General features: G+C 40.1%; 3 protein-coding genes and 1 pseudogene across 5 annotated transcripts; 2 read left to right on the forward strand and 2 right to left on the reverse strand.

Annotated features, from left to right (window-relative positions):
• The first annotated feature begins 296 nt into the window (after positions 1–296).
• ABRAXAS1 (abraxas 1, BRCA1 A complex subunit) lies at positions 297–19,722 on the forward strand. Of its 2 annotated transcripts, XM_081582371.1 has the most exons (9): positions 297–408; positions 3,007–3,097; positions 5,318–5,354; positions 8,071–8,137; positions 11,215–11,408; positions 12,282–12,401; positions 13,375–13,459; positions 15,838–15,952; positions 16,324–19,722. In XM_081582371.1, the coding sequence occupies exons 1-9, from the start codon at positions 322–324 to the stop codon at positions 16,758–16,760; spliced, it is 1,233 nt and encodes a 410-aa protein (XP_081438497.1). In that variant the 5' UTR covers positions 297–321; the 3' UTR covers positions 16,761–19,722. The 2 variants fall into 2 exon arrangements, with proteins under 2 accessions (XP_081438497.1, XP_081438508.1); XM_081582382.1 differs by lacking the exon at positions 5,318–5,354 and having other exon boundaries at positions 8,036–8,137.
• On the reverse strand, positions 4,061–4,809 carry LOC145538680 (E3 ubiquitin-protein ligase RNF138 pseudogene; annotated as a pseudogene).
• Positions 18,894–24,084, reverse strand: MRPS18C (mitochondrial ribosomal protein S18C). Of its 2 annotated transcripts, XM_081582411.1 has the most exons (6): positions 23,303–24,084; positions 22,423–22,475; positions 20,701–20,784; positions 19,663–19,720; positions 19,093–19,152; positions 18,894–19,011 (listed from the first exon to the last, which is right to left on the reverse strand). In XM_081582411.1, exons 1-6 carry the CDS (start codon positions 23,400–23,402, stop codon positions 18,935–18,937), a joined length of 432 nt encoding a protein of 143 aa, XP_081438537.1. In that variant the 5' UTR covers positions 23,403–24,084; the 3' UTR covers positions 18,894–18,934. The 2 variants fall into 2 exon arrangements, with proteins under 2 accessions (XP_081438537.1, XP_081438548.1); XM_081582422.1 differs by lacking the exon at positions 20,701–20,784.
• Positions 23,682–25,979, forward strand: LOC145542805 (helicase POLQ-like). The gene is made up of 2 exons (XM_081582395.1): positions 23,682–24,022; positions 24,969–25,979. Exons 1-2 carry the CDS (start codon positions 23,837–23,839, stop codon positions 25,788–25,790), a joined length of 1,008 nt encoding a protein of 335 aa, XP_081438521.1. The 5' UTR covers positions 23,682–23,836; the 3' UTR covers positions 25,791–25,979.
• Positions 25,980–26,461: the final 482 nt, after the last annotated feature.

Raw genomic sequence — 26,461 nt, forward strand, 5'->3', positions numbered from 1 at the left:
CATTGGGCAATGCTTCTGGTCTGTCAGCTGTTTTCATCTTCCATACTTTTGCATGTATGCCAGGGCCCCTCAGTAGCAGTTAGCTACTAAAGCGCTATTCCTGGCCCTGGGCAGGGCAATTGCCCAACACCCAGAGAGACGGACCTGAGCCCTAGTTACAACCTCTTCGCCGCGGCCTCCCCACCAGAGGGCGGCCAAGCCTCGCCCGTCGGCCCGCGGCACCGCAGTGCGCGCCGTGGCCACCGCGCAAGCGCAGGCCCGCCTCCTCGCTCGGCCCCGCCCCCGCCCCGCCCCCTGGAGCCGCGCGGCGGCGACGGAAGCATGGAGGGCGAGAGCACGTCGGCGGTGCTCTCTGGGTTTGTGCTCGGCGCGCTCGCCTTTCAGCACCTCAATACCGACTCGGACACGGTGAGACGAGGGCGGGGGCGGGATCCGGCGTCGCCTCGGAAGGGCCCCCCCAACCCCCGAGCTTGGGCGACCTCCGGGCCGCCGCTGCTCGGGTGCCGCCCGTGAGCTCCCCGCCGCCGCCCAGGCTCTCTGCCGTCGGAGCTGCCTTCTCCCGCTCTCGGGCGGTCCTAGAGGTGTCTTCTCCAGGTTCAGCTCCCCTCTCGCAACCCGTGTTTGCGTTTCTGTGCCCTGCCCGTCACCGTGTCTCTCGGCAGTACCCCTTTTCTGGTCGCACTCTGTTGTGAAGGAATAGAAAGTTCACACAGCGTTCCCGCCGCTGCTGGGAACGTCGCTGGTGAACTTGCTCCTCACTCCCGACCGTGGTTTTCGCAGACAACTCGGTGTTTCCCCTGCGAAGCCGCCGCTGGGCACGTTTGCTCAAATGGATGGCTTGTAAAGGAAAGATGGATGATGCCACCGGTGGCTATTTTGGCGTCAGTCTTAGTACGCGGAAAAGATGTATATCGGGTGTCTGCCTTTTGTTTGCACTGGTGTCACATTTATAAAGCTATGGCCTCAGCTTTCGCTTATGAACATTTAAGTATAGCCTCCAATATTAAATATTTAAATGCTGATTTCACACTTTTGCCTACGTTCAAAACCTCTAGATAAAGTTAAGTAGTGAAGTAGTTTTTTTTTTTTTTAATAGAGCCTATGTTTTAAACTTTTATATTTATGAAACTAAAAACCACTGTAAAACGTCGAGCCCGAGAAGTAATGTCCTAGAGTAAGTGTTTTGTGTGTTAGTCGCTAAGTCCTGTCCGACTCTTTGCGACCCTATGGGCTGTAGTCTGCCAGGCTCATCTGTCCTTGGGATCTCCATGCAACAATACTGGAGTGGGTTGCCTTTCCCTTCTCCTGGTTCTTTCTGACCCAGGAATTGAACCTAGGCCTCCTGCATTGCAGGCAGATTCTTGGCCGTCTGAGCCACCAGAGAAGTGGTTAGTAACTTGCTAATAGGGTTTAGAAAATATCGTACTGTTCCAAGCCTTGTGATTGCTGCTCAATTTTGTGCCTTTCATTTTGTAATAAAGGCTTGTCTTTTCCAAAATAGTTTTTTGGCGCCATCCTAATAAGGTTGGAATTGATAGCTTTTGTGTATGCAAATTTAAATTATATTGTAGCTTAACACCTAACATAGAGCAAATATACGATGATTAAAAATGCATGTGGTTGTGGAAATTACCTTCAAATATCGTAGTGTAAATATAAACAGAATGGGTCTAATCCTATGTAGCTTAAAGTATTAGCACTTGCAAAGTACCATACTGTTAGGGCTTTCCTTCTCAGATCTTTTTCCTAAAGCCTTTAAAAGGTGGTTTTCTGGGTAGTTGTATTGTCTTCTGTTTTCTCTTTTCCAGGGCTTTGTCTAGAACACTAGAGTGTAGAGTTCCGATTGTTCCCCTTTGATTCTAATGAAGACTCACATTGTGGAAACATTGCTTTGCGTTCTTCTCTTAATGAATTTTTAAAAGTAGTCTTAACTAATTATAAAGATTAAAAATTCATTGTCAAGCACATTGGTCTCTAAATGTACCAAGAGAAATAACTGAATTCTCTGAAATTCACAGAAGTCACTGCTGTTGTGGCAAAATGCCTACATCTTAAAAAGAACCAAGCTTCTCTTTTACAAAGCAGACTCTGATATTGATATCCAAATCATTAATAATAAGCACAGTTCTTAATCTAAAAAGCCCATCCTGTGTCATTTCATAGCACAGAAGCCACCACTGACTCTCAGAAGCCCATGCCATTGATGCCCCTAGTCATTTGGGATGGTCGATTATTGGCACTGTTCCTTCTACCTAGAATTTCCTTACAGATGGGTGGTGGGTTAGTTGCTAAGTTGTGTCCAACTCTTGCGACCCCATGGACTGTAGCCCGCCAGGCTCCTCTGTCCATGGGATTTCCCAGGCAAGAATACTGGAGCTGGTTGCCATTTTCCTTCTCCAGGGAATCTTCCCAACCCAGGGATCGAACCCGTTTCTCTGGCATTGGCAGGCAGACTCTTTTGTAAGCTTTCCTTACAAATGGAGCTTTCCTGGTGGCTCAGCCGGTAAAGAATCTGCCTGCAATGTGGGAGATCTGGGTTTGATCCTTAGGTTGGGAAGATCTCCTAGAGAAGGGAACAGCTACCCACTTCAGTATCCTGGCCTGAAGAACTCAGACAGAGGAGCCTGGTGGGCTACAGTCCATGGGGTCCCAAAGAGTCAGACACAACTGGTCATACATAACTGAGCAACTTTCACTTACAAATGGGAGTCTTCTTTTCTAAGGCTAGCTGTCCTGCTCCTCCTTCCTCAAATATTGTGCTCTCATTTCTGGCTTTAAGCCTTCTGTGCTTCCAAGAGTGCTAAAGTCACAGTGGTATTTACAGTCTCTTCTACTCATGTTTTTAAAACTGGTCATGTGTCCCATGTGAACTGGAATGCACCTGGTCTTTTGAGTATGCCCTGCTTGGACATGTTGTAAAAGTCTTGGGAAATGCCAGTTAAATAAGTGACTGGAATGGTAATCCTATTGGTGTATTCCATATACTGCTTATTCTTATCCTCCTAGGAAGGTTTTCTCCTTGGGGAAGTGAAAGGTGAAGCCAAGAACAGCATAACTGATTCCCAGATGGATGATGTTGAAGTTATTTATACAATTGGTGAGTCACTTATTTCTGTGTCTCCTATTTTGATAGTTTATGCTGAAAGGGATCAGCATAAGTTACTTTTAAGTTGTTAAGGAATAGATAAGAATTCTTAAAGGCAAATTTTATAACAATATATTGCACTCATTTCTTAAAGTTACGGCTATGCCCTAAAGCAAGAAACAGTGAGACATAGGGAGCAGATTAAGATTACTGTGGGGAAACAAGGATGAAGCATAGTTCCTGTGTATATGTAAGTGGCAGGAAGATGGTCCAGCAAAAGAAGGAACGAGTAAGCAAGACCAAGAGAAAAAAGGTAAAACAGGTTGGAGTAAAACATAAAATGGTGCAGAAAATTTGGAAGATGAGAACTAAAAAAACTTACTGGTTAAATAACTGGAGTGTTAGTCACTCAGTCCTGTCCAACTCTTTTCGGCCTCCTGGACTGTAGCCCACCAGACTCCTCTGTCCATGGGATTGGGATTTCCCAGGCAAGAATACTGGAGTGAGTTGCCATTCCGTTCTCCAGGGGATCTTCCCTACCCAGGGATTGAACCGAGGTCCCCTGCACTGCAGGCAGATTCTGTACTGTCTGAGCCACCAGGGAAGCCCAAAGGTCGGGCCTTAACGCCGTTGCTGCTAAGTCACTTCAGTCGCGTCCGACTCTGTGCGACCCCACAGACGGCAGCCCACCAGGCTCCGCCGTCCCTGGGATTCTCCAGGCAAGAGTACTGGAGTGGGTTGCCATTTCCTTCTCCAATGCATGAAAGTGAAAAGTGAAAGTGAAGTCGCTCAGTCGTGTCCGACTCTTAGCGACCGCATGGACTGTAGCCTACCAGGCTCCTCTGTCCATGCGATTTTCCAGGCAAGAGTACTGGAGTGGGGTGCCATTGCCTTCTCCGTTATCACCGTTAGGTATTACCAAATCTTTCAGTCTTTGCCAGTTTGATAAGTGAAAAAAGTGCAACCTGCAGATGTTTACTTGAAGGATTCTTCTACAGCAGTTTGGTGTTGGGTTTTCTCTTCTCATATAGAGGAGAAGGCACTGGCACCCCACTCCAGCACTCTTGCCTGGAAAATCCCATGGATGGAGGAGCCTGGTAGGCTATAGTCCATGGGGTAGCTAGGAGTTGGACACGACTGAGCGACTTCACTTTCACTTTTCCCTTTCATGCACTGGAGAAGGAAATGGCAACCCATTCCAGTATTCTTGCCTGGAGAATCCCAGGGACGGCTGAGCCTGGTGGGCTGCCGTCTATGGGGTCGCACAGAGTCGGACACGACTGAAGGGACTTAGCAGTAGCAGTTCTCGTATAGATGAAGACTCACAAATTCTCCATAATCAAACTGATGTCTTTGCTTTAAGTGACTAAGGAAATTTCAGGTAGTCTGACTAGGATCTTCCCGAGAAGACATGTCACAGGAGCTGTCTGAGATCGGTGATGACTGTTACAGTGATCCTGTAAATGCTGTCTGACAAACACAGAAAAATGGGGTGCCTAGAAGAGCCTGTATTGTCTTGATGACTTTCTGTGTGATCATATGTGATTGAGTCTTTCGCTCCTTTCACTGTTCCCTACTGAATCTTGAGGGATCTGAAAGTTTGGAATGATAGAGGAAACACCATATCATCTTGATACTTCTTACATGAATTGTTTCCTATGTGATCTGTAATGATGTCTCATATGATAGAATTTAATGTTTGCACAGCATCTGCAACTACCAGAATTTAGATGTATTTAGATGTAGTATTTCTACAGACAGGAGAATAAAACTCACCTCTTAAGAGATGTTGAACATTTTTTCTCTAGTCTACAGTTAACACTGACAAATCCTTATGAAACAACCAGTTGGAATAACAGATAATTCCTTTAACAGCTCCTTTTATCAGTTTATAAATTGGAGCATAACCATTTCAGAACTCAGTGAATATAGCAACTGTGACTTTGTCTTTTGTGTGGCCATTGTTAAACCTAGTTAGAAAGAATATAGCATTCTAGTCATGAGTGAGGCTTTGGGTTGAAATTCTGGCTCCACCAGTGGCTTGGGTAAGCTACTTAATTTGCATGTTGCCTCATCTTTAAAATGGAAGGAATAATAACATCTATTATGTGGGTTTGTTGTCAGGATTAAATGAGATAACAGTAACATAAATCCCGGCATGAAATGCTTGATATATGTTATTCAAGTGATCATTAATGTAATCATAACTAAACATTCTTTTTTTTCCCCCAGACATTCAGAAATACATTTCATGCCATCAGCTTTTTAGGTGAGTAGTAAGGGCACGTCAGCGATCCATTGTGAAAATTATTGTCTGCAAGTGAATCTTTAAAACTAACAAAGTATCTTCGTTACAAGTTATACATGGTGGTACAGATGAAAGACTTTTTAAATACCTGGAAATTCACCTCTTCATTTCAGCCCTGTCTAATAGTTCTTTCTCTGTGTTTATCTGCTTTCTTCAGCTGGTCCTCTCTGCCTCTCCCAGGTATCAGCTGACCTTGAGGATTGCTTTTCCTTCTCCCATCCATCACCTCATCACATACTGTAAACTCGGTGACAGGTCCTCATGCATCAACAGCAGCCCTTTTTTCCTATCTTTTTATTCTGGTTTATTTTATCATCTGTTTCCTCACTTCTGTTTTTTTAATGTTACCTTTTGTCTGTTAACTGGTTAGGTTCTTTATCTAACCTGCTTCCTGTTGTTTTTCAAGGGTGGAAACCTACACTCTTAACCCTACAGATAGTAGTAGTACTCTTAGCCCTGATAGGCTGTAATATTGTTAAAAACTTTTCATTGAGGTTTATAATACATAGAAAAGTACACAAATCTGTGAACTTCCATAAAGTAAGCAGCTATAACCATAAAACAATACGGTGTGGTTTTGGTGAAATAGCTTTATGGTTTATGTAAACGGTATGTGGATGTCTTAGAGTCACACTGTATGCACCATTTCCGAGGCTGTGTGAGAGTTGCAGTGGAGCATAGTATTAAGGTGAGAAACACCCCTGGAGGCTTAGTGTGGTCTTAAACTGCTGTACTAGAAAGGGGCACAGTGCCTCTGTGTTGCCTAATATATAATGGGTATGAGAAAATACCTTTTGAATGAGGGATTCTTGGTGGAGATTCATAACGAGTACTTTCTTGAGGAACTCTGGGGCAGGAATGGATTAAGGAGGGAGAATGAAAAAAAAATAAGTGATTCGGTATCTCCTGGCAACCACTTTGCATAATTAGACCAGCTTTTAATGGAGTCTTAGAGCTGAGGACTCCGTCTGATCCAGTGATAAGGAACCCATGCCTCAGCCTTTTAGGTTTACAGAATTGTGGGGCAGGGGACAGAATAACTAACTGGTTAGCAGTAGGGCAAAACTAGAAGAATCCAGATTTCTTAAGTTCTAATACTGCAGCATGCTGTACTGTTTCTCTCTTGTTTTAAATGATATAGGTGCACATGTTAAAAACAGTCTTTCAATACCGTACTTCATGGAATCTGAACTGGATAAGCCTTAGTACTCAGTTTTGTATTCTAATACACAGGGTGGCAAACTGTGGCCCCATGACTTGTTTTTTTATGGCCTTCCATAAATAATATATTTTTTAAGAGTTAAAATGACAGCTGAATATGTAACAGAGACTGTTCCTCAAAGCCTAAGATATTTACTTTTCTGGCCCTTTTACAGGGAAAGTTTATTAACACTGCTCGATACATTGTTTCTTAAAGTTTTCTACTGAAATGCACTGATTGTCTTACCTCAGAAATCTGGGGGAAATCTGGAAGACAGCCCACTGAAGCCTGAAACTGAAAGTCACTTAAAAAAAATTAAGCAGTTTAACTTCAATTCTACTGCACAATGTATTTCTATAAAAAAATGCCTCCTTTCCCAAAATCTTCACATAAATTAGTGCTTGCACAGAAGATGTACACTGTTGTCCTGCTGTTTCTTTTACACTCTGGTATGTTGCCTTGTTCCCCAGTTTGAGAAGCTCAGAAGTGGATTATCCTAGAGAAAACACAGGAATAAACTCTTGTATTTAGATTTTTCATGTTGGGATGAATAGGTGATATGGAAGAGTCTGTTCATTGAGTTGAACTATTCCCCTTTAGAGGAAGAACACTTTATTTTGTCTAACACTTTATTTTGTCTGTTTTGTAAGTTGAAAAAGTATATTGCCTATAGGATACATTTTTTCACTTTTATGCAGCTAAATTTCTTCAGTGTGCTGATTAGAGTTATCAGTAAAAGCCTATTACATTGAGTAGTATTGGTCAGGAATTTGGCATAAGATATCTCGTCATCAAAAAGAATATTTTTGATCTTGATGGAAGTTAAAAAGGAGGAAAATATTTGCCAGCCCTGGATGGGAAAGAAAGCTGGAAGTCAATGCTTCAGAATCTTGTAGAAATATTTTTCAGTTCTCCCTACATTTCCTACCTATATTTAACATTCCAGCTACAGAACAGAGATCACTAAACTAATACCTATCCCCTCCCCGACCCCCCAAAAAAACAACCAACTCCTAAAGCACTTCTGTTAATTTAAGTATAGCTTTTGGAATCAGCAATGAATAAATTGTTTTGTTGTTATTTTGCTTCATTACTCACACATTCTTTTGTTTGTGTCATTATTGTAAAAAATGTTTTAGTATGTAAATTGTGAACTAGCTATGTGAACTTACAAATACTTGTATTTAATGGATAGTTTGTTTTAGGTTAAAAAAAAAGTGGTGCCCATACTTATCTCTTGAAGTTTCTCCATTCCTTTTCCTTTTTAATTGCTTATGGACCACATATTTCTACCACTTTTAAGTCTGTTCATTTGAGAACTTTCTCTCCTATTTATTTTAGAACTTCATCTAACAGGTAAGTCTATGAATGTTGGGTTGTTGGGCTAGGAGTAACTAAAATTAAAAGTGCCAATAAAAGTGCCAATCATGCATATTTTTAGTTTATTTCAAATGCCTTTAATTTTGTCCTTTACAGCTTTTATAATTCTTCCGGTGAAGTAAAGGAACAGGCGCTGAAGAAAATATTATCAAATGTCAAGAAGGTATTCCCTGATTTACCTTTTCTCTTTTGTATTATATGTATTATTTTAAGCTCCTAAAACGTGTAATACTTTGACAGAATTTTCAAGCAGCGTTTGTCTTCACAATGTCTTCTATAAAGCAGGTGAGGAAAGACTTGTTCCTTCCAGAAATTCAGAGGGGTTTCTCTGAAAGCAGAGCTAGTCACTAAGAATCTTCATCTTGTTCTCTTCTTCTCCTGGCTGTTCTGGCTTACGCAGTGTCTCCCTTTCCTCCATCCCCACCATGCCCCTTCCCACACCACTTATTACTAGGGACTCACTCCAGTGCCATCCTTTTCCATGGCTACAGTTAGTTTCTCCTAGTGCAGGGATAGTTTCCCACACAGCACCTAATCTGGATCCTCCCCAGCCTGCTTGGTGTTCAGTTAAAACTTGTTGAATGATCAAAAAACGTTTTTGTCCAAAGACAACATTTTTTCTTGGTACTTATTTCCCGTTAAAACTTCTTGATCTCTTAGTCAAGAATAAAAGTAGATTTAGTAAAAGAAGTTTCTTTCAAAAAGCATCCCTTGTTGAAAATGCTTGAGCTTTTCTTCCAATTTTATTTGGGTATTTAAAAATGTACTTGTTGAGAGTCCCTTGGACTGCAAGGAGATCCAGTCAATCCATCCTAAAGGAGATCAGTCCTGGGTGTTCATTGGAAGGACTGATGTTGAAGCTGAAACTCCAATACTTTGGCCACCTCATATGAAGAGTTGACTCATTGGAAAAGACCCTAATGCTGGGTAGGATTGGGGGCAGGAGGAGAAGGGGACGACAGAGGATGAGATGGTTGGATGGCATCACTGACTCGATGGACATGGGTTTGGGTAAACTCCGGGAGTTAGTGATGGACAGAGAGGCCTGGCATGCTGCAATTCATGGGGTCGCAAAGAGTCGGACACGACTGAGCGACTGAACTGAACTGAAATAGCTAGGACATGGAGGAACCCTAGATGTCCATCGACAGATGAATGGATAAAGCAGCTGTGGTACATATATACAATGCAATATTATTGAGCCATAAAAAGGAATGCATTTGAGTCAGTTCTAATGAGGTGGATGAACCTAGAGCCTGTGGTACAGAATGAAGTAAGTCAGAGAAAAACAAATATCATGTATTAATGCATGTATATGGAATCTAGAAAGATGGTATGCATGAACCTATTTGCAGGGCAGCAGTGGAGACAGACATAGAGAACAGACTTATGGACACGGAGGTAAGGGGAGGAAAGAGAGTGTAAGATGAATGGAAACAATAACATGGAAATACACACTACCATATTGAAAAATAGATAGCCAATGGGAATTTGCTACATGACTCAGCAAACTCACACCCGGGCTCTGTAACAACCTAGAGGGGTGGGATGGGGTGGGAGGTGGGAGGGAGGTTCAAGAGAGGGGATATATGTATACCTATGGCTGATTCAGGTTGATGTATGGCAGAAAACAGCACAATATTGTAAAGTAATTATCCTTCAATTAAAAATAAGTTTTAAAAAATGTACTTGTAAAAATGTTTTAGTTTTAAAATAATTTTAATTTCCTGTTTATTTATTTAGTTAGTTTATTTATCTATTTTTTAACTTTACAATATTGTATTTGTTTTGCCATACATTGACATGAATCCACCATGGGTGTACATGTTTTCCCCTTCCAGAACCCCTCTCCCACTTCCCTCCCCATCCCATCACTCCGGGTCATCCCGGTGCACCAGCCCCGAGCACCCTGTGTCATGCATCCAACCTGGACTGGCAATTCGTTTCACATATGATAATTTACATGCTTCAGTGCCCTTCTCCCATATCATCCCGCCCTCGCCCTCTCCCATAGAGTCCATAATACGGTTCTATTTATCTGTGTCTCTTTTGATGTCTCACATACAGGGTTATCTTTACCAATTAACTAAATACCATATATATGTGTTAGTATATTGTATTGGTGTTTTTCTTTCTGGCTTACTTCACTCTGTATAATAGGCTCCAGTTTCATCCACCTCATTAGAACTGATTCAAATGTATTCTTTTTAACGGCTGAGTAGTATTCCATTGTGTATATGTACCACAGCTTCCTTATCCATTCATCTGCTGATGGGCATCTAGGCTGCTTCCATGTCCTGGCTATTAAACAATGCTGCGATGAACATTGGGGTACACGTGTCTCTTTCAATTCTGGTTTCCTCAGTGTGTATGCCCAGCAGTGGGATTGCTGGGTCATATGGCAGTTCTATTTCCAGTTTTTTGAGGAATCTCCACACTGTTCTCCATAGTGGCTGTACTAGTTTGCATTCCCACCAACAGTGTAAAAGGGTTCCCTTTTCTCCACACCCTCTCCAGCATTCATTGCTTGTAGACTTTTGGATAGCAGCCATTCTGACGGGCATGAAATGTAATTTCCTCAATTTAAACATGCAAACATTAAAATTAGTTTCTGAAACTGTCAGAGATCTCCAAAGTGGTTGTTTTTCTCTTTGTTACGATTAGTACTAAGTTTCTAGTAAATGAGACTTTTTCCCGTTTGAAGAAAAAGGTTTAGTGATACTAACAACACATTTGTTTAGCATGTTATAATTTACAAAACCCTTTCATATGATCTTAATCTTGCAACAAAGTCTGTGATAACATGCCTATTGTATAAATTTCAATTAAAAGCTATTGGCTTCAGTTTACTTCTTTAGCAAACCAAGGATCCAGACAGGAAGTTAATTGGTTTTCATTGACATTTTCTTCATTTAAATTTTGACTAAAGATTAAGATTTAAGCTAGAAAATGCCATAAGAGAACTAGAGGAAGTTAAGAATTTTTCCTTTAATCCATATTGAATAATATTGTAGCCCTGTAACTGAATGGGAAGTAATTTAACTGCAAGTCAGTTTGCACACTATATACAAGGTTAAAGCATATTCTTAAGTGTATGTTTTGTTTATTTAGGCCCCAAATCTTGCTGAATATTAAGAAAGCCATTTTTAAGGTTGTCAGTTTCATTACTTAATTATGACAGCAAGACACATAATAATTGTAACCATGAAGGTATACACCTAATATATTATTTTCTTTCAGGATGTGGTTGGTTGGTACAAATTCCGACGTCATTCAGACCAGATCATGACATTCAGAGAGAGATTGCTTCACAAAAACTTACAGCAGCATCTTTCAAGCCGGGAACTTGTTTTTCTGTTATTAACACCAAGTGTAATAACAGAAAGCTGCTCTACTCATCGGCTGGAGCATGCCTTATATAAACCTCAGAAGGGGTAAATGTTGGCCAGTTACTGGCTCTTTTCAGATAACAAAAAAGTGTGCTCAGTATTTTCACTGTACTTTTTACAGCTTACTGTTTTCTTACATTGGCATTAGATTGTCACAGTAATTCTTTTTGGTCTCTTTTAACATTGGTTCTTTATAGATGGGAAAACGAAGGTCAGATAAGGGAATTAGAAGTCCAGTATGGCAACCCACACCAGTATTCTTGTCTGGAGAATCCCATGGACAGAGGGGCCTGATGGGCTATAGTCCCTGGGGTCACAAGAGTTGGACACGACTTAGCGACTAAACAACAGTGGAATGTTGATTTGTGTTTCTGATACTGAGAATTTTCTGTTATCTGCCATAAGGTGGAAAAAATATGCATGCTTTAGGTATCAGTTGCTAAGGAATATAATGTAGAACTAAAGCCTGTGTACCTGAGCAGCTTTTCTCTGAACCTCTGCCAGGAAACAAAGTGTTTCTTATTGATCTACCAAAATGAGTTAATAGGACTCTCCACAGGAAATGTAGACAGCATTTTCATGGAGTATGAAAGTGAAGTTCAAAGAGTACCAATAAAGAGTAATTCTATCATTCATGAAAGATAGGAAGAACTGCAATGGTAATACCTTATTTTCACATGTGGTGATCAGTTAAAATAGCCAGTAAAGTATTTTTTCACACAATAATCTTACACTATGCACATCTCACAATTTTTAAAAGCTATTTGCCTCAAATCAATAAATTTTTTCTTGGGTAAGTAGTAAGGAATGGGGTTTTTGTTTGTTTTTTAACCTTGTAGGGAAAAGGCAGTCTATACTAATAACTAGATGCTAGCCTTTCACTTTATTTTAAATTTATTTTAAAAATTATTTCTTCAGACTTTTTCATAGGATACCTTTAGTGGTGGCCAATCTGGGCATGTCCGAACAACTGGGTTATAAAACTGCATCTGGTTCCTGTACATCCGCTGGTTTCAATCGAGCAGTAAAAACACACAGGTGAGATTCCTCAATTGCTTTCCCACCAAACTTAACTCCGATTCATTTTTTGAAGTTAATTTTTTTATTACAAAAAGAATAAAAATGAAAGGAAAACTGACTACTGACCACATTACTGAAGTTTACCCAAGTGAACAATTTAACTTCTCTGTATTTCTTTCCAGCATGTGTCCATTTATCAAATATGAAAGGGGGGTGGTAGTGTACAGCCTACATATTGTGACATATTTATTCTTAGATTAAGGAGCTAGCCTCAAAATAACATTCTAAGGCAGCAGTTCAGATTATAAAGGCAAAAAATTAGATTGGATATTAAATAAAGAAAAAAAAATGAGGCTTTAGTCAAGACTCACATGGTCAACTGTGGAGCTGTAAGTGTTGTGAGCAGTAAGGGGATAATGAATGTCAGGAATCACAACACTGGTACTGTAGGGTACTTACTAAATGTAAATTTTATGAGACTAATGAACTTGATTTTTGTGTTCCCACAGTGCTTAACAGTGTCATATTGAAATTGAATACCGTGTTTCATTGATTTTAAGACACAGAGTTTTATAAAACATGCCTTAGAATTGTTTTCCTTTTTTATATATATAGTGTGTGTGTATATATATATAATATTGCCTTTTTCAATCAATGATGACTTGAACTTGCTAAAATAACTGACTGATGGCACTGCCAAGACAGATCCCTCCTCACCCCTCTCCTTCAGTCTTTATCTACTTTCACTTAATCTCTCTTTTGAGTCCTGGAAATAGTATTTAGGAGGCTAAAAAGTTTGCTGAGGTGAAGATAGATGAACTAGGTTTTCTGGTTGGTTTTGCTGTATACAAATAGGTTAACAAAATTATGGTCCCTGCAAAGCCAATAAAAACAATCTTCCATTGTTCCTCAACTACAAAGAAGTTTTTTCATTGTATTATTAAAGTGAGTTCTGTACATTTGCCTGGAAGAAATGGTAATTTTTTTACAGCTCTGAATTTTTTAAAGAAGATGGATCTTTAAAGGAGGTACAGAAGATAAATGAAATGTATACTTCTTTACAAGATGAATTAAAGGTAAGTTAAACATTTAAAGATTTCTTATAGAACAGACTTGTGGACACAGTGGAGGAAGGAGAGGGTGGGACGAATTGACAAAGTAGCACTCAAACATACACATTACCATACGTAGAACAGATAGCTAGTGGGAAGTTGCTATATAACAGGGAGCTCAACCCAGTGCTCTGGGACAGCCTAGAGGGGTAGGATGGGGGTGGAGGGGTGGGAGGGAGATTCAAGAGGGAAGGGACATGCATGTACTTATGGCTGATTCACGTTGTTGTATGGCAGAAACCAACACAACATTGTAAAGCAATGAACTATCCTATAATTAAAAAATTTTAACAGTCTCTTACAGAGTTCATATCACATTGATCACTGAATATATACTCAGGGACAGCTTCATAGTTGACTAGACATAAGTTTTTGTATTAGTTTAGCTTCATTAATGAAGACCTCCATCTCAGTGATCTACAGAAATAAAAGTTCAATCTCATTCACATTGTGTCTTGGCTGCATCTCTGCTTCTGTTCTAAATGTCATCGTCATTCTGGGGTCCAGCCCTTGTGGGACATGTTCATCTCATGACAAAGGGAAAAGAGCAATAAAACTGGTGGAAATTCACAGCAGCTCTTAGAACTTCTGCTCAGAGCTGGCATGTCACCTACCTCCACTCACATTTTATTGGCCACAGGATGCTGTGGTAGTAGGCAGGGATCTATGACCCTTTTACAGGATAAAAAGGGAAGCAAATATTTGAGAGCAAAACAGTCTGCCGCAGTACTGAGTTGCCTCACTGTGTCCACTCAGGTCCCTTGAGAAGTAGACATCAGCATGGGAACTCAGACACGCAGGTGGTTTTCAGGCCTTTGAAGAATAACGGGGAGAGCCCACGAGTGGCAGGGAGACTTGCCATGTTAAGTCTGACACCTGAGAGAGGAGACGGGAAGGAGGGTGAGACGGGTAGGAAGAGCTGTGGACTACCCAGCCAAAAAAACCAGCCAGATGCAGAGGCTGAGCAAAGGTGTCCTATAGGAATAGACTCTTAACACCCTCACTGTGCTCAGTCGTTGGCTACAAGAGGCCCAGGGGGAGCACGACCTAAGCATGCACACAGTAGTGAACTAAAAGGATAGCAGCAGAAGCCATCAGTCAGCTCTGCTTCCTGTAGATGGGGATCTGAGGAGCATGCTCTGTGGCCACCATACTCATCAGTATAGCACACCAAGAGAAATGGGGTTAATACATTTTACACACTAGTAATATACTTTTTTAAAATATGAACATTATAAGAACTTTAGAAAATAGAGAAACATCAAGAATCTCACATTGTAACTGAACTGATTGTACTTTGTCACGTTCTTCAGTCTTCCCCTAACATATACGCGCTTTTATACTGTGGACAGTAACGGGGACATAAAAATTTTTTATTTGATGTATCATTAAGTAATTTCTCATATTTTAGTTCCTTTTAATAGTGTATTTCTTAGAGCGGTATATTAGAACTCTTTATGTTAAAAGTACCAACTTGGGCTAATTTAGGGAATGGAGAGGTCTGTGAGAGGAACCGTAGACAGCAGGTCACTGAGCCTAGGAAAGAACTAGAACCAGGAGCTTGAATGCCATCTGGACTTACTGTGTTTGCACGCTGGTTTCCTTCATAGTCTCTATGGATCTTGTTTACTCACCCACTGGCTGACCAGAAAGCAGCTAACCTACAGCTTTTGCATTTAGATCTCTTCTGTTCGAGAGATTAGGACTTGCCAGTTGGCTGTTGTAGTATTTGGGCCAGGTTGGTGAAAGGTTACTGGTGAACTCAGGGCAGGGTGCGTAAGTTCATGAGAAATAGTCTGGGTACAGAAGTGCCACAAAGTATGCACTAAAATAGGCTTACTACACTATAATTGGAAATTAGTTATTTTTGATCTGATAACTGAGAACCATCATCATATATAAATTTTTGTTTCTTATTTAAGTTATATTCCCAAAATGAAATCACTGAGTCAAATGGTGTTAGTACTTAAAAACTGATGACACATAAGACCATTCTGTGTTGCAAAAATAGCTTTACAGGAATTAAAATCATCAGTTTTATTTTGTAATAGTAAAACAATTTACTTTTCTCATATTGTTAGTTTCTTAATGTTACATGTTTGCAGTAACTATGCATCTCAAAATAATTAGTTTCAAAGCAAGTTAAATATCTTTTTTCTGTGTATAATCTAGCAAATAACCTGAATGATAAAACTCTAAGTGGGAACTTATTCCTTCAGAAAACTGCAAAATGTTAAAGGGAAATAATCATTGTTATATACCACGAAGGATTTTGTATTATTTGTGAACCTAGACTAGTACACAATTTGGAACCATAGCTATGCCCTTATTTTATTTTGCAGAGTATATGCGAAAAAGTAGAACACAGTGAGAGAGCCGTAGAAAAACTATTAAATGATGTAAACAGATTAAAAGGAGAAATTAAAAAAAGAAAACAGGCACAGATGCAAGCAACAAGTAAGTAAAAAGTTCACGTTATCACTACTTTCTTTAAAGAAAAATTCTCACTGATTGGAATTATGGATGAGGTGATTGCACTAACTGATGAACTTGCCACCTGAGGATTAAAAATAATTTCTATTAATACTCTTAAATCCCACCCAACAAAGAACATGGTACTATACATGTAGCTATACTACCTTGATATTAAGGAATATAACTTTAATTTCCTATTAGGGTAGTGTGACATATAAATTTGGGATTATCATTTTTCTTAATTTAGGTAATTTTGTAGAATTCTTTAAAGTCCTTTTGACTTTACTTACAAATAAATACAAGAGCTTTGTAATACAGATCCCGTATGTTGAACTGTTTGTTTGCTTGTTTAGGAGAGAAGAATGTCCAAAAAGAGCCTCAGGAGAACATTTTGCTTTGTCAAGCTTTACGGACCTTTTTTCCGGATTGTGAACTTCTTCATTCATGTGTTATCTCCTTGAAAAATAGGCGCATTTCTGGAAGTAGCTGTACTACCACCCACCCTCTCAGTGGGGTAGACAACCTAACCCTAATGGTGGAGTACACAGACTTTCCTGAAGCTAGTCCAGCTCGTGGTGCCCTGCCGGTGACCAAGCGGAAAGCCTCAGACACGGATGAGGAGTGGCAGTTCAAAAAGTCACGGCTGGGAGAGATACAGAACAGACTCTCTAAAACAGATACCAGTAGTAGTGACCAAGAAAAAGCATCCACAGTGAGCAGCCCAGAAACAGATGAAGAGATTGAGAGAATGAAGGGTTCTGGTGAATATCCACAGTCTCCTACCTTCTGATTCTTTTGGGCCAAAAGGAGATTTTTGATCAGCTGAAGGGGAAACCCAAACGTATTTTTTTTTACTGTGTTCAGTCAGCTCTTTGCAGCAACACACAGGGAAGTTCTAGTGCATTTATTTTATAAAATACTTTAAATTGAATCAGTCCAGAATTTGAGTACAGAACAAGCCTGGCGATGCAGTGTTTGGATCAGCACTTGTTCAGTTAGGTGAAAAAGCCCATTAAGTGGGACTCAGATGATACCTATAGATAAATACGGATGGTGTCTGTCACAGATTTCATTTTAACATAAAGCAGAAGTATATATTCATTGTCAAACTTTTGTAGGGCCAGGAACATTTTTATGAATGTATTGGAGTTCCTGGGCTTCCCTGGTGGCTCAGATGGTAAAGAATCTGCCTGCAGGGCAAGAGACCTGCGTTCAGTCCCTGGGTTGGGAAGAGCCCCAGGAGAAGGGAAGAATACCCATTCCAGCATTCTTGCCTGGTGAATTCCATGGACAGAGAAGCCTGGCATTCTACAGTCCATGGGGTCACAAAGAGTCAAACGCAACTGAGCAACTAACACTACTGGAGTCCTATGTAAATCACACCCATTACTTATCTAAGTCTCAGTTTTAGTTTCTTTAGAGAAATTTGCGAAGCAGCCTAAGTAAAAAATGCTACTAGGGTTTTTTCATTTCCCATTCCCAATCTTATTTGTCTTAACCACACCTAATTTGACTTTTTTTTAAAGCTAGTTGTCTTTAATCAGGTCTTCTCAAAGCACTTGGTTTTCATTGCAATAGTAACTTCTTTTTAATGCTTATATTCATCAGTACAAAAACAGAACTGACACAAGTCTGGGAACAAAATAGTTGATTCTTGGTAATACAGAACTCAACAGATAGAGAGTTGTGGGCTTCTATGTGGTTTTTAAGGATGTAAAGCCCATGTTCAGTGAGTAGGTTAAGTGGAGGTTGGTTAAGAGCACTTTTATGGTTTGGTTTTTTTATGTCTTTTCCATAACAGAATTTCCCATGAAGACACATCACATGAAGCCTTCATGTTTTACTCTCTGGGTGAAATGCTGAACCCACACATTGACCATTGCTCTTCATCAGTGACTTCCTAAGCGGTGATTTTTTAATATTAGCTATGAATTTGCTGTCATCTTTTATTTATGTGTTAACATACATTAGTTACTGTGGGGCACTTATGGAGCCCACATAATACCTGGGATGATGTGTGCAAATCATGAGCTGCTATTGGTATTGCTTTACTGGTTGCATAAGAAGCGCAGGACAGGAGAGGAAATAGGGTTCTGTCTGAACCCTAATTTTAAAATAAGCTTGATGTCCCAACCTTCAGGGAATGAAAAGGAAAAAAAGAATGCTTGTAAGACATTTTTTTCTCATTATTCTCTGTCTTTTGGGGATTTGTTTGTATTACTGGAGTAAGATGTAGAACAGACTGCCTATGGATCGGCTTATTTAGAGGACACTACTAGTTTATGACCGAGTCCAGAGCTGAGTATTGGGTCCTGTGACGGACTGCACCACCGCCCATCCCCATGTGACATCTCTGCAGAGAGAAGACGCCTGGTCCTAATCAGGCTGGCTTACCTGCTTGTTGGGAAATCTTCCTTAACAATTTCAAATCCACACTCTGTCCTGTGGGATTTGTACATTACATAAGCATTCCACTGTCCTGCATCCATATTCTATAGTCCTGTTTTCAACACAGAATCTGGGCATAAAGTCAAGTTCCAGTACAAGTCAGCCCTGCCGTGTTTGACATCGCATTGTCAGTAGTGTGTTGTATGAACTGTTTGGGGGCCCAGATTAAGTGAAGGCCCCACCGTAACAATTTTTAAAATGTATATGTATGTTAAATGTAACAAGTGTTAACATTTTAAAATATATGTGTATGTAAATGTAACAAGTATTAACATTTTAAATAATCTGATTTGCCTAATGAACATTCTGATATGAAGAGGAAGCTTCACTCCTGAAACACTTTTTCCTCATGATTCCAAATTACTATAAGAATTAAAAACAATATTTATAGTTTGACAAGATTTAGCCTGTTAGTTTTTCTGCTCAATGGTTATTAAATCTTATAGTTTGAGCCAGTATTAGCACCACGCAACCATTTATTGCAAAATACGTTTATTGATGATAACTTTATATAATTTACTCCCTATATTTGATGTTACAAACTTTAGGGTCTTTGAGATAGGCAGGATCCTTGTATGTAACTGGCATAAACCCTGTGAAGAGAGAAAAAGTTCTCACAAAAGGCAATGAGCAAAATTTTGTTTAGCTTAATTCAGTTTTTCAGATGCTCTTACCCAATATTTGAGCTCTCTTAATTGCTTTTGTGATTTCTTTTTGTTTCTTCCCACAAAGACCTATAAAAGAAAATACTTTTTCATAAAAAAAATGGCAATATTCAAAATGCACGACAATTATGTCACAGAAGGGCTGGAAAACTGTATAGAGCCTGAGAGTGAGTATCTTGGGCTTTGTGGGGCCACACAGTCTCTCTCTCATCATTAATTCTGCTCTTGTAGCTGAGACATTGTGGAAACTAAGCTGTTTAGAAGTGGCAGATTTGATTTGGCCTGTAGGCAGTAGGCCCCTGGTTTAAACGAGAGCCTGAGGATGCCTACAGTGTATTCTAGAACAACAAAGCCCGAGTTCTCTACATGTTGTCACCCTCTGGTTAACTGGGTATAAGAAGATACGCAAAATAATTACCTCTTTGGCCTCAAAAGAGACGTTCTCAAAGGACCCATAGTTTTTGGTCTAATAGTAATTTGTGGCACTATTTGAAAATCTGCCAGTTTTTTTTAAATAACAGAAGTAGGCTAATATAAGTCTTATCTACATTTAAGTTGCTGTAATAGAAAAGAAAATACCTGTTATGTGCCTTCCATAAATGCATCCAGTAAATGGAGAAATAAACTGGGATAAAAGCTGGTTTGAGTTATATTTGGAAAGGAAAAAAATTTTATGTTAATACACTTGTTATTCAACCTTGTGTAAATTTCAAAACACAAACCTTATGGCACCTTTATGCTATAAAAGGCTTACTAATAAGTTTTAGACAAACTTCAAAAATACGAACAAAAACACTGAATTATGTTCATTCTATTAACAGGTCGTCTTTTTTAAATAACTAAAGTAACTGCGGAAGTTAACATCTCTTCCCCAGTGTGTCAAAAAAAAGTTTATACAACAGATTAATGAGCATGTTCTTTCAGTGCTAAAGCGTTTTCTTGACTTTTCCATAGATAACTTTTCTAAAGCACTGCTGCTTATAGCAAGGTACAAAACATTCCATCTGTCATGATAGGCTATCCCATAATATGAGACTACAGTGAGGTCTTCAAGATGTACAGGTATATCAGGCCATTTGCTGTTACTTGTTTTATTAATCCTAATACTTGCATTTTACAGTTTCTTGGGTTTTCTCCCACCAAAGAAGCTATCACTTTACACTACTGTCAGTATACTTAACTCTGACACCATCTTTTCTCCAAATTTGCCACTTTTAATCTGCTGAGCGCTCGACAACAGATAAAATGAATTCAAAATAGTGATACTGGTGGTAAGGTACAGATATCAACTTCAACACAGGAGCTTTTCTCTAACTACTCAACTCCACCAACTGAGAATCACTGCCACAGGGAGCTACTATTAAGAGGTTTGGAGTGAAGAAAAAACAAGAAACACTGAGATGGTTAAGAGTAAATGAAAGACAGCCAAGAGGTTCCTATTTGAGTAAAATAGCTGCCTTATACATAAAGTATAACCAGATTTGAAATTATGAAGCTGCTAAAAACAGTCAACCCTACACAAAGCCTATTATAAAAACTGATTTGCTTCTCTATTTTACTAATAAAAGAGCAAAAGTCCCAAACCAAGTATCACAGTGAAGCAAAACCAGATCTCACCTGTACATTCTTATAATCTACACGTTTTTCACACAAGATACATTTTTTCAGAGGCTCCTTATAAGGATTTTCCATTGGAATAGGCTAGCATAAAGGAAAAAACAAAAAATCTGATAATGTTGTTTGTGTTAACTTTGAATCAAAAAAACTTAAATCTTAGGGTACCACATTTAAATCTCTCCAAGGGATTAGTTGTACCTTTCTTACTGTGAGAATGAATAAATAACAACAGCTTGGCTTACAAAAGAAAAATAAGAGTTATTTCTGAAAAAGACCATTTTAAAGGTTTGAGTGTACTCATACATATTTTGTACAAGTATCTTGTTTTAGTTTGGCTAAGGAGGAATTAACTGATGGAGGACGATTCTGTGAAAAATAGATAACATATGGAATTTTTCAACTAGTATAATCTAAATCCATCCCTATATTTCTTTAGATGTTTTACTGCTATTTTTGTGTTAGAAAAAGACAGTGCCCCCACATGTGTGCTAAGTCACTTCAGTCTTGTCCAACTCTTTGTGACTGTAGTCCGCCAGGCTCCTCTGTCTATGGGATTCTCCAAGCAAGAATACTGGAGTGGGTAGCCATTTCCTCCTCCAGGGGATCTTCTCAACCCAGGGATTGAACCCACGTCTATATGTCTCCTGCATTGGCAGGTGGGTTCTTTACCTCTATCACCACCTGGGAAGCCCCAATGTCTCCACAGCTTACTGAAATACTACCCAGGTTTTTTTTTTTTTTAAACTAAAATTTTATAGTAGTATAAAATTGTTCTATAACAATTTAAAACAGTCCCAGACTGTTTTATAAGTCTGTGCCAGCTTTTTTGGTTTTTCTTTGTTCCCCACTGCTTCTAAAGTTTCCATCACAAGGCCTCCATCCTAAAATCACTTTAGGTGTCTCCAGTATACAGATTCTGAATCTAGAAATGGCTTTGAAGTCTTGAACCCCTGTAGTTGTATGCAAAACTTCAAATAAATGGGGCTTTGTGCCTTTTTTCTAAGGAACCCTTGGCTTTCATGAGAGTCTCAGTGGGATTTAAGGACCTAAAGAGAAGCTCTAGTAATTTCATTTACTCTCTTGACTATGATGTGAATTAGATGACCAAGATGGATGCTCAAAGGGACTGAGTTCTTTTGTTTCTTCCAATTCCTCAAATGTTCCTAATTCAACTTATATCCAATTCATGTGTAATGACTATTCCTTCTCTATGTGTTTTATGTGGTCTAACTAGTATCAAACTGTCTTTGTATGTAGCAAGAAAAGCTATACTGCCTAAATCTAATGCTAGTACTTGAAATCCATAAAAAATATGCATCTACAGTTTAGAAGAAACTGTACTTAACGTCCTGGTATAAAACTTTAATGACTAGGATAAAAGTAGAATTGAATTTGAAATGAGGACAGGGAGTGGAGGTATGGGTAAACTTTGTACAATCGCTTTGCTGGACTTTCTGCAATTACAGCATGCATCAAAACTACCTTTTTAAATTCCCAAAGCACGTATCTAGAAAGAAAAATACGGTGTTACAGAAGTCATGCTTCTTGCTAAGAATCTAGGAATCCTCTTACTTCAAAGTTCATCAATAAATTACAATTTTCAAACTCAGATTGATTATCTTAATTGTTTTTGTCCTTCAGCTGAACTCGATTCAAACAGCTAAGACATAATCTGGTCTCAGTTGCAAATACCTTATTAAAAAGAAGAAAAAAAATTCTTACCAGGTCCTCATTGCTGGTTACCTGTTTATATTGTGAACAACTTCTCCACAGCACTGCAATTAAACAGAAACAGCAACAAAGTATTTTTTGTTAGCTCAGCAGCTAAGGAAAGATTGTGTTTCTGTTGAGGCAAGATGAACTAAGGGACACAATGTAAAAGCTTTATATTCATTACTACTAACAAAGTAAAATAAAGGGCCTTTAGGTTTGAGGCAGTGGTAGGACGGGGGAGCCTGGTGGGCGGCCGTCTGTGGGGTCGCACAGAGTCGGACACGACTAAAGCGACTTAGCAGCAGACTTAGGATAAATATGCTTTCTGGGGCGTTGGGAAAAGGGCATATATACCCCTAGCCATACAACCTCTCACCTGTTCCTGAAATTTATTTTCCCTTCTCTCCGTGGGTAGAGACAGATTTTAATGCAAACTGAAAGCCATTGTCATACGAAAGGGAAAATGAAAACAGACGCTACAAAAAAAGCACAAAACAGATAAAAGTGCAGAAGTGATAGATTCCGTGGGCTATGTTACAATTTCGCCCTGACCTGGGGGCCCTCGGATATCTGCGATTTGGTGCTAGGTGACTCTGAAAATGCTCCTTCCTTACCAAGTCTACCTTAAGATCTTGGGCAAGTCCCTGCCTCTTTTTGAGAATCGCTCCTCTTACGTTAAAACACTGTACTGGACGACATTTCACGCACTCTTCAGCTTTAAAATACTAGTCATTTAAAATACGGGACATTACAGATGCCCACTTCTTTTGGAGAAACAAGCGCCTAAACACCGGCGTCCTTTAGCTAACAGCGACGACTCCAACGACCTAATTAGACCTAAACCAATGGCTGCAATGCTACAAAAGAGCCTAGGATATGGAGACTTTACCTGCATGAGTCCCGGGACTTGTGAGGCAGACAAAAGCCGTTGGGAAACGCGTAAACTTTCTCTTCCCTAACCCACTGCAAAGAGCTACCACAGCGGCCATGGCTCCTTGCTCCTCCCCTTCCTTTCCTTTTTCCAAAAACGTCCTGACCAGTCCCTTCCGGTGTGCTTCCCCTGGAGGCCCGCGGACTCGGTTCAAAGGTTCCGCAATTTGCCGGGAATCAAAGAGCAGGTGGAGTTTTCAATACGCCTGCGCAGTACCTTCCCTTTCCCCTCCCCTTCCCCCCCCACCCCGCCCCCACCGCTTGCCGGGCCGCCAGCCCAGCACACTTAACGATTGGACGAAGAGAGGGCGGGCTCCCAGGTTTGTGCCTCCGCTTCCGGTCCCAAAGCGGTCCTTCCCCAAGGTGGATGGAGAGGGGAGCGCAGCTTCCACCTGTTGCTACCCTCCCCTTGTTGCTGCACTTATCCCTCCACTAGGGGGTTGGCGGCTGGGTCACAGGAAACGAAGGTGAGGCTGGGCCCTCAGGCCCTGCCATGGACGAAGGTGGTTCCCGCATCCGCAGGCGGGTGTCCGTCCGCAAAAGAAACCGTCCTAGTCTAGAGAGCGTTTTGGCCGCCTCCCCCGCGACCGAGCTTAAGCCCAGCGATGAAGAGAAGGAGGACGAGGAGATGGTGGCCGGGAGCCGGCGGCGGAAAACCGTGGACGTGCAGCCGGTCGAGGTACAGCCTCATCACCTCTCAGATTCCCCTGAGTTCCTCGTTCTATTTCCCACCTTTGGAGTGATGCTACACGCCCAGGTCCCCACTGCGCATGCTCACCGAAAGGCTTGGCCCTTGAAACTCCCGAGTTTGGCAGTTCCCGCCTCAGGTGCAAGCAATTGACAGGTCATCTACTAGCCTTCTTGTGCCTAGCTCTTCTTTGTTATCGCTGTTAATCCTCACTGTTAGCCCCCGTAGATATATATAATTGTGAAACATAGACCTGGAGACATAAAAGGAATGGCAGGACACAAACCTATACTTCCAAGTTGTTGCTGCTCCTTGGACTAAAAGTACCCAGACCTATTATGGGCTTTGTTAAGCTATTTGCTTTATCCAGGTTTTACAACGGAAATTAGACCGGGAAGTTAAGAAACTACACTTCCTATTCCAAATCTTGTGTTCTTAATCCCTTCACTGTGTTGCTACCCGAAATTATATCTCTTCTGTTTATAGACCGTCCCAAGTCAGACTTTCCCTTTCAATTCTATTCTAAGAACAATCTTCTTGGAGTGCCCAGTGGCACAAGCATGATTTGATTGCAGGCCAGTGTCTGCAGATAGGACGGGAAACAGTACTGCGGTTATCAGAAACTCCTATTGACATGATATCCCTCCCAGTAGATGGCCGTCGGTCTTGCTACCATTTTAAAGGATTTAACTGTAGCTTAAGAATTAGGATCCCAGCATCACTAGGAGTACAGTTGATGTCAGTCACTTAACGTCTCTGGGCCTCCATATCTCCATCTGTAAAATGGGACAATAGTATCTATTTTATAGGATTATTTACATTTAGGTCTGTGATCCGTATGTGACCATACAGTTATATACCTAAGAGAGATTTCAGCTAAAACTTTTATTCTTAATGAAGCTGGACTCCACGATAAATCTTTTTGTTTTCTTTCCAGATTATTGACAGTGAAGAGGACATGTTTGGTGACTATGATAGCTTTGCTGAGAACTCTTTTTTAGCTCAAGTTGATGACCTGGAACAAAAGTATTTGCAACTTCCTGAACATAGGAACCAGGCTACAGACCATGCCACTGAAGATCTTTGTTCAGAAAGCGATAAACATAACACACTCAATGTTACTACTGTAGGTGACTGTACAGAATTAACTATAGATGAGCACACAAAAAACCAGAGCAGGCATGAAGATGTCTCTGTTGAACCTGAAGCTGATATTTTGTATGATGTACCTTCTTCTCAGGCTTTATTCTTTGAAAATTTGCATAAGTCTTCCAGTGATTTGGGTGATCCATCTAATGAAGAAAAGGATTGGAAGTCATTCTCTCCTAAGACTGTGAATGAGGAATTGCCCGTTAGTAGCAGAGAGCAGCCCCAGCAGACTGTTGAATCCTCTTCTAAAATCAGAACTAGTTCAGATGCAAGTAGGAGAAAAAGTCTGAAAGATCATCTAAAAAGTACCATGACTGGAAATGCCAAAGCCCAAACACCAATATTTTCTAGGACTAAACAGCTCAAAGAGACTCTCCTATCTGAAGAAATTAATGTTGCTAAGAAAACAATCGAGTCATCATCAGATGACCTTGGTCCTTTTTATTCATTACCCAGCAAAGTGAGAGATCTTTATGTTCAGTTCAAGGGAATTGAAAAATTATATGGTAATGTTTTTTGCTGGAATGAAAAAACATTTATCCTCATTACCATAATATTGGTGCAAATCAGTAGAAAAAAGATGCTTCCATGGTCTTATTTCTCACCTTAAATCAAAAACTCAGTCCTCTCAGCTTCCATCCGTATCCTGCTGCTGTTGAACTTCTTTTCTTCCCTTCGTGGCCACACTGCTCCAACTTGTTATCCTTGCTGTCTCCTTTTCCTCACCTCAGATAATTCCCAGCCCATTCCACCTCTGGGTTCTGTGTTGTCCCTTATTATATAATGACTGGGGTGTAAACCCAGTGAGACTTTAGTTCTTCCCTGACTTCTCAGTTGCTTACCTAACACAACTGACCAGACCCTTCTTGAAACACCCATTTCTTGACATTCCATTCCTGGTTTGTTTGTTTTTTCTAATTAGCTGGCTGCTCCTCAGTCTTCTTAGCTTCCTTAACTGACTGTTACATTGCTACTAAAACTTAGTTGCCTAAATTCCTTTGACTACTCAGATGTCTTGAGTGAGTCAGTATTGATAATATCATTAATTAAAAGTAAACATCTTTAAGGACAGCTTAAGTTAGAGTTTAAATGCAGAGAAATAGTAGTAATAATAGCTGATTTGTCTTGTAACATTTCAAAAATCCTGGCTCCTTGCATATTTTCAAATATGTGTCATTTTAGACAAGGGACACTCGCTGCATTCCTGAAAGAGCATCCTATCAACAAATCACTTCATACTTACTTCTGAAACTCCTAAGTTAGTATCACAAACCACCTGAA

Source organism: Giraffa tippelskirchi, chromosome 1, assembly GCF_054371585.1.
Source record: "Giraffa tippelskirchi isolate mGirTip1 chromosome 1, T2T-mGirTip1v1.2.pri, whole genome shotgun sequence".
NCBI classification, from domain to species: Eukaryota; Metazoa; Chordata; class Mammalia; order Artiodactyla; family Giraffidae; genus Giraffa; species Giraffa tippelskirchi.